The 7,621-nt window shown below is 47.2% G+C and overlaps 1 protein-coding gene across 2 annotated transcripts in view; it reads right to left on the bottom strand.

Annotated features, from left to right (window-relative positions):
• Positions 1-847: 847 nt before the first annotated feature.
• The window catches only part of MAD1L1 (mitotic arrest deficient 1 like 1), a 351,231-nt gene continuing 344,457 nt past the window's right edge, over positions 848-7,621 (bottom strand). For both annotated transcript variants that reach the window (XM_029957937.1, XM_018067302.2), the window contains one exon: positions 848-1,901. In XM_029957937.1, coding sequence (XP_029813797.1) covers positions 1,743-1,901 — 159 coding nt within the window. In that variant the 3' untranslated portion in view covers positions 848-1,742. The remainder of the gene's footprint in view (positions 1,902-7,621) is intronic.

Raw genomic sequence — 7,621 nt, 5'->3', positions numbered from 1 at the left:
ACCTGTGTTTTGCTAAGATAGAGGGTTTATTGTAAACTTATTAATTACTTCATTTCTCCTGCAAGGAGCCAAGAGAAAAATTTTCAGAGGCAGCCAGGATCCGCTATTGTGTCGGCGGAGGAGCTGAATGCGGCTGACGTCATGATTCATTTTCCCCATGACTGAGGAAGGCGACTCTCTGTGCCACGTCGCGCATATGAATCAGGCAGCGTTCCCCTGGCACAGCACGCCTGGCAATTCATCTTCCACCAGGACTTCTTCAAGCAGAAGAGAAAACGCCAAACTTTTTGCTGTCGCGCTTCCCTGCAAACCCTGCGCAGAGGAAGGTTGGGGAGATGGGGGCTGCAGACCCCCCACAGCTCACGTTTGTCCCTCCACCCCTGATCAGGTGGGTCTATAGCAGCTGTTTTCTGTGCCTGTAGACACATCAACAGGTCCCAGAGTGACTCCAGCAAGCACGGCCAGCCCTGCAGCTGCTGTGAGCATCTAAGCTAACTTTCTAGCCTGTTCCCTGCTACCTTCTCTCCAAGCTTAGGGAATATGTTCCTGCTGATATCAAGAGGAAATCAATACACACAGGCGTTCATAGCAAACTGATCTGGTTTATGGCAGCAGGTGTTGGAACTGGATGATCTCTAAGTTCCCTTCCAACCCAAACCAGTCCATGATTCTATGATACTATGAATGAGACTTTGCCTGGAAAATATAATGATGTTCTCCCTTCTCAAAGCACTACCAGCATCAGATCATTGATGGAGGAATGGTTATCAACCTCTACATGTAGGAGAGCACAGCAAGGGCACAATGTGTATCCCAAATAAAGGAGTCATACACCCAGTTTGGGATGCTAAAATTTATTCTTATGACAGAAGAACTATATCCATTATAACACAAAATTTCAGGCTTCTGGGGATGCTCCATCTCCACAGAGGAGGAGGAGGGAGACCCCCAAAACAGGTACCCACAGGCTGGTGACAGGTAGCAGGCTAAAACCAGCAGCAGTGAGAACACCCTAAATCACTCCATTCCACCTTCTACAGTCCTGAGATAACCAAGAGCCCAAGAATCTCAGTGAGGAACCAAAAGCATGGCAGTGACATCTGAGCACACCACACAACACAGAGGTGTAAACACAGGTATAGGCTCTTCAAATGGCCATTTATGCTTATGCTTGTCTGCTCAGTGGTGGCAGACTCAGGTAACTGATATCTTGAAAATAATTTCAACCCTGTTGAGTAATGAGCTCTTTGTAAGAGCAAGAGACCTTCCCTGGGTCCCTGTCCTCCCATTAGAAGAGAACAACCATGGGACAGGAAGCACCAGCCTCATGCAGGCTCACCTTTTTGCTGGGGCCAAGATTTGGGGAATCCCTTTGGAAAAATCTGTGAATGGCAATGCTGTGACTCCTCAAGCCAGCAGTTTCCACTGTATTCCCAGAAGGATGCTGAGAGTCTGGGTAGTGATGAACACACTGCCCAGTTCAAAGGCAGGGATTGGGTCTGGGCACGGGAGAGCCCTGGGATGGAGCTAGACTTGCCCTCTCACAGGAGGAAAATTACGCTTTTCAGAGGAACTGGTGGGATTTGTGAGTCAGCATGAAAAAGCAGGGAAGAAGGAGTTCCCTGCAAAACAGAAGTAACCCAATACCACAAATTAGGAGAGGGAGACAAGAATTTGTCCTCGCTACCTCAAGTGTCCTGTCCAGGAGCGCTCAGCCCTGGCTGGTGGCTGGCAGTGGGATGCTAAGCAATGGTCTGGCGGCTGAAGAGCTCGAGGGTGAGGGCGCTGAGGAAGGCTGGGATGCTGTCCTGGCGGAGCAGGTGGAGGTCGATGAGCTCCCGGATGGTTCGTGAGAACTCAGTTTCCAGAAGCTGCATTTTTCCACCAGAGGAGCTGGAGGCCTAAAGGGAAAGAAGAACAAGCCCATTAATATCCCAGGGTTTTAATTCACCTCCTGTGATTCGTGATGCAGGGAAGAGCAAGCAGCATCACTCTGAAGCCTCCTTTGGCAGGATCGGCCTGTCACCAAGGACACATTATCTGTTTGGCACATGGTGTAATCAGGCTGTTACTGAATCCTGCATTCCAACATCCCCAGGCAGGACCCCTGTGTGAGCCTTCCCTGGTGACAACTGTGGCAATGGTAGGATGAGGGCTCTGACCATCCTGGAAAAAGACTGCGTTGCCAAAGCAGAACCAGAGTGCCCACATCGGGGTCACTGCTGCCACCACCACCCAGGCCTCGGGTGGCAGGAGCTCTGCACAAAGGCTTTCTCTCCATGAAAACACTTATCTCTGAAGTCATGCCCCTTCTGTAGGAGGAAGCAGACCTGTTCCTAATTAACACAACTCCTTTCCAATGAGTGCTGATCCACACGGTATCCCTGAAGTGTTTAAATCAGCCTGGCAGCGCACAGCCAAAACCTCCAGAGGAATTATTCCAGAGATGCTCTCATGAAAATAAGGAAACTCAACATGTGGGAAGACATTACAAATCTCCTGTAACATATAAAACAAGCAAAAAAAAAATGCTAGATGCAAGAGAAATAAGGAATGCTTGGAGCCTCTCCTGCCCCCGGAGGTATGAAAGCAGCTTGTTTATTAATAAACAGTAAAAACATCAGAGCACAAATGCTAATTTTTTCCCCTGCCATTTTCCTCTTCAAAATGCTCCCATTCCTGATTGCTCCAAAGCTCTGCTTCCTGATGGAGCTGAAGTGGGATGGCACAGGCTGTGCCAGGCATGGCCAGCATCCCCTGGGGTGTGCAGGAACAGGGCAGCCCCCCCACCCCAATCAAAGGATGCCAAGATCCAAAGCAGAGGATTGCCACGTGAAAGGAAAACATGGCTTTACCTGCCAGGAGAGAAGGGAAGCAATAACCACCCAGAGCCCCATGGAACCTGCTTCCTCCTGGTTTCATGTTCTCAGGAGCCTGGACACATTTAATTATGAACTTCTCATGGTTGGGTCACTTTGGACTGTGAGGAGTGCAAAGTACTGAGGATGCCCCTGTCACCCCCGAGCCAGGCAGGGAATTGAAACAAGGTTTCCACACGAAAAAGTAAATTAGCTTCTGTTTAAGTGTCCTTCATTTTGGTTGGGTTGTTTTTCAGCAAATCCAAAGGATGTGCAGTGCTTTGATCTGCTGCTTATTGGAGCCACCTGATACTTCCTGTGCATCTGAGGTACCACTGGGCCAGATGAAAGAGGCCAACAGGGGAGGGGGCAGCGATGGCAGAGGAAAGAGGAGGGACAAACATCCCCAACATGCAAAGCCAGAGGTACAATGTGAGGCTGTAGCAGAGCAAGGAGTGAGTACAGGGGCTGGGTGCTGTGGCAGCAGCACAGGATTTGTTTTGCAAATCCCCCTCGGATTCAGCTGATGGGAAGCACCAGTTTTGGGGGAAGGTCCGAGTATTATGAATGCATCACTTGTGTCTCTAAAGTCAGTGCTGAACTGAATTCATCCAAAATGGGAATTCAAGCTCTGTATGAAATACACTGACTCCTTTGCAGATTTAAAACACTCTTTGGGCACAGAATTAATTTTCTAAGAATTTACAAGCAAATCCATTAATTGGTTTAGTAGTTTAATTAATTAAAGTAAGTTCCTTAAGAAATTTAGCATCCAGTGCCAGACCATTTGCTTGTGTTTTATGACCTCTGAAAGAGAGCAACATAAATGTTTTAAATTTCCTCTACTTTGAGCTCACTGGCATAACGTGTGAAGGCTACATTTGAATATTTTCCTTTTTTTATGAGATTAATGGTAATTTCTCTCTACTATTCTTCATAACCAAAGTTTCCTCCTGCAGCAGAGGAAGAAGAATAACGTTCAGAAAAGAGTTATGAGGGCAAATATGTGCTTCTGAGGAGACTGATATTTCCTGCTGAGTACAATGGGGTCTGTGGTTTCTCTCAGCTGTCAAGAGAGGCACCATCCTCCCCCTCACCTCCATGGCCTCTGTCTCCCCTGGAACTCCAAAAAAATCAAAGAAAACCCCAGAAAGCTTCCAAACCCCAGACATCTCACCCAGGTTCCTTATGATCGCTTCTGAAACAGGCACAAGGCAAGAAGGCAGCCGCTTGGAAAAAAGGCAATTCTTCCTCTGCCAGGAGATGTTTACATGTGAATTTGGAGGATGGATGCACTTACAGTGCAGTTCGTTCAATCTCACACTGCTTTTAAAAAAATTGAGAAACTTTTTTTTTTCCCCTGGGAGTGTTTTAAAATTGCTATCACTGTTACTTTTCTTATTATTTGTTTTTATTGTTTTTTTTTTCCTTCGCCCATCTGTTCATAATGTAGTATAGGCTGGGATGTATAGACAGATTTGCTGCTTTGGGTTCAACAGCAGGAGCACCTCTGCAGCCTGTGCTTTACAAATAAAGTGATTATACGAAATAATAGCAGTATGTTCCCATTAATTCACAGGATTTCTTTTCAAATGCCAGGCTGCATCCTGCCTGGTGCACCCACAGGCAGAGAGGGAAGTGCTGGGGTGGGTGGCGTGGGAGCGAGCAGGGAATCACGGCAAGGCAGGGGGCTGTGCAGGGGGCTGTGCAGGGGTGTGTGGAGCACCGAGGGGGAAGGTAGGGGGGGGATGCCCTGCTGAATGAACATTGCAGGGCCTGGTTGTTTCACACCATTCTGGATTAATGCAGACCATGCCTGTGACTCCAGGTCTAAAAAATTGGATTTATGAAAATACGAAGATGAAATTTCCAGCAGTTCAAAGCTGGAAGGGCAATCAAGTCCTCCTCTTCACTGTTCATAGCTAGGATTCCCTCCATTTTTAATAAATTTTTTTAAATTAAAAAAAAAATCTCAACCCTCAAAGGCAAACTCCTGGACACCATCGCTGCTAACAAGAACTTGCAGGTGCCAGCACAAACCAGCAGTTCACATGACACACTCCATGTAATGCAATCACCATTTACTCTGCTGATGCATTCCTAAAAATTCTAAGTTTCAACAAAGGCAAAACCACCCAAGCCTATTTAGGAATCAAATGTGAAGCTGAGAGGAACAGAAACAAGTGTCACATGGGGACAGTCCATGAGTTATGGGGTGGGAGAGACCAGAGCATGTTCAAACCCAGCCCTAACTGCTCTGCCCCCAGCACTACCTGGTGTCATCTCTATAGTGTGTTGCTGCTTTTAAAGAAAAGTGTGAAATCAACATTTAGAGTCAAACTGAATACACAGGATCAAAGGAAAAGCTGAGCCTCTGAGTACCCCCATCCACCCCATAGTCAATGCTTAGAGGAGTCAATGCAAGAGGACACTTTGGGGACCAACATCACACTTCACTCCCCCTTTCCCCTCTGTGCTGAGCAAGCCAGCCAAGTGCAGCACTTCACTAGAGATTCAAATATTGCCCCTTCACCCTCAGTTTCCCTGACCACAAGGCAGCCTGAAGCAGCAGAAAGGTAAGCACTATAAAAACACCATCTCTCAGGTACTCTGTACATAGCCCTATATTGGTTTCTTTTAATTCATGGAAAAAGTCTACCTGGCTCATTAACTACTGAGATTCAGGTCTATGTTATGTTTTATTCAGATCTCAAATACTTGCAAAAGGAAAGATTTCAGCTTTCACCAAGTTATGTTGCCAGTTCAGTCTGATTTAAGGCCTATTGGGACCTTTTCTAGAGAAGCAAAGGAAATCAATCTTTGCCCCGTGTTACCACATACTTGGCTCTGCTGGGGGGTGTGGTGTGTGACTGTGGTTGTAGATTTGAAGGGTGGCACCCTGTTTCTCTCCTCGCAGGCTGTGCTACCCCACAGCAATCAGAGCAATCAGATTTCACTGTATTGTAAACCACAAGAAGACAGGTCTATTTAGCACATGGCAACATAAACTTGGAGTAGCTGCTCCTGGATCTGCTCGGAGAAAGGAGCTGTTAGTACAACTGTTTTTCCAGGGGAGTCAAGATCAGCAGATGCCTGCCAGAAGGAAACATCATAAATCTTCCTCTTAGCCCTGGAAGCTGGTAAATTATTCAAGGCTTTATAGTTTAGATATACATATAAAAATCTCTCAAATAACCACCAGTGTGGTAGAAAAGCGAGTTCTCAGATCTAACAGGGACCATCTCAGCAAGAAGACAACACAGAAGATGTGAAAGAGTAACAGGCATTCCCAAACATCTCTGCTAGAAGATGGACTTGCAGCTGGATGGACCAACATATGGACCATAACAGAGGCTCTCCCCACTATTGTCACTTCAGTGTAACATATACAGGACTTCTGACTGCTGTTTACCCCCATGCTGCTGTTGCACACAAAGGCTTCCTGAAAGCCCAGACCCAGCATTTCCTTCTCCACTTCTTCCACCAGCAGAGGGGTAGTTATGTTAAAAGTGTGACAGTGGCTGCTTAAGTCATTTCAGAGCTCACAATATGGCTCAGAAGTGCACTCTGATCTAGATACACTCACTTTTTAGTGTCTCATACGCCTCCTTCCTCTTCTCTCTGACACATACCTAAAAACAATGGATATCCCCACTCTGGCTCCAAAAATACCATTTGCTATAATCTGGCATGCAGTGTGACTTGAGTCACACAAAGGATGCCTCTTGAAAAATACAGGTTGAGCATAAGACCCAATGTCCTGTAGACCTTCAGACACTGGAATAAGACTGAAAAGAGGGTGGGTGCATGCCCCAAGGAGAGAGTTGACATAGAGATGTATCCAGAAAGTAAGGAGTGGAAATGCAGAAACAGGGAAAAGAGGGCTACAGCATTCAAAACAACTTGAGATTTCAGCATGCAGTGAGAATATCCTACCTTTGATTTCCACACTGAGAAAGCACAACTGCCTTCGGGGATGTAATCCATGCAGGACATGTGTTCCTGCATCTTCAAACACACACCTCCAGTGCCGGAGGTGGAGTTCCTGAATGGGTTTTGGCGAGCTGACAATAGGCATGGTGGAGCTTTGTGCCAGGCACAGCAGGCAAGACAGTTGTGTCTCAGCTGGGGAACAAAGGAGGTTCAAACACCTCCACAGTGTGAGAAAAGATGTAGTCTAGGACTCTGGCAGGGTTGCCAGAGTGGTTTTCCACCCCTTGGCATGCAGACAAGCCTTTGCTTTGCAGATACCACTCGGCCACGCTCTGTGGTAGATGGTACTTTCCAAGGCTAAGACGTATTAGGGGTCAAAAGGAGCAAGTGAATCATTGCCTGGTGACATTTACCCAGTGACTGTATTGCAAAGGCCCCATCTCATCTGCTACACTCCCTCCATAAATCACTGTCCGTGCTGCATCCCCACGGACAACTGCTCTGAACACGTGGCAAACAGCCCTGTGTGTGCTGAGGGAAGGGGCACCACGGCTTCACATCTGACACTCCACACACTCCCTGCTCTGTTCAGGTGCACAGGCTGCTGTGCCATTATGGACCATGCTGTGGTCACATTCTCCACTGTGCCCCAGTTCTCACTGCCCTTTCCCTTCTCCTTGTGGTGTTCCCCATCCTACCTTGAGGGTTTGCTGTGCCGTCTGCTCCAACGTGGGTTATGCACATCTCCCCATCAGACTGATCCCTTCGGCAATTTGCCTTCATCATTTAAATCCCTCAGACTTCCTCTTCACATGGAGCAGTCACTCCCT

This window comes from Manacus vitellinus, unplaced genomic scaffold (assembly GCF_001715985.3).
Source record: "Manacus vitellinus isolate BGI_N305 unplaced genomic scaffold, ASM171598v3 scaffold_12_pilon, whole genome shotgun sequence".
In the NCBI taxonomy this organism is placed as follows: Eukaryota; Metazoa; Chordata; class Aves; order Passeriformes; family Pipridae; genus Manacus; species Manacus vitellinus.
Note: the sequence above shows the minus strand (reverse complement) of the source record. Positions and strands in the feature narration are given on the sequence as shown.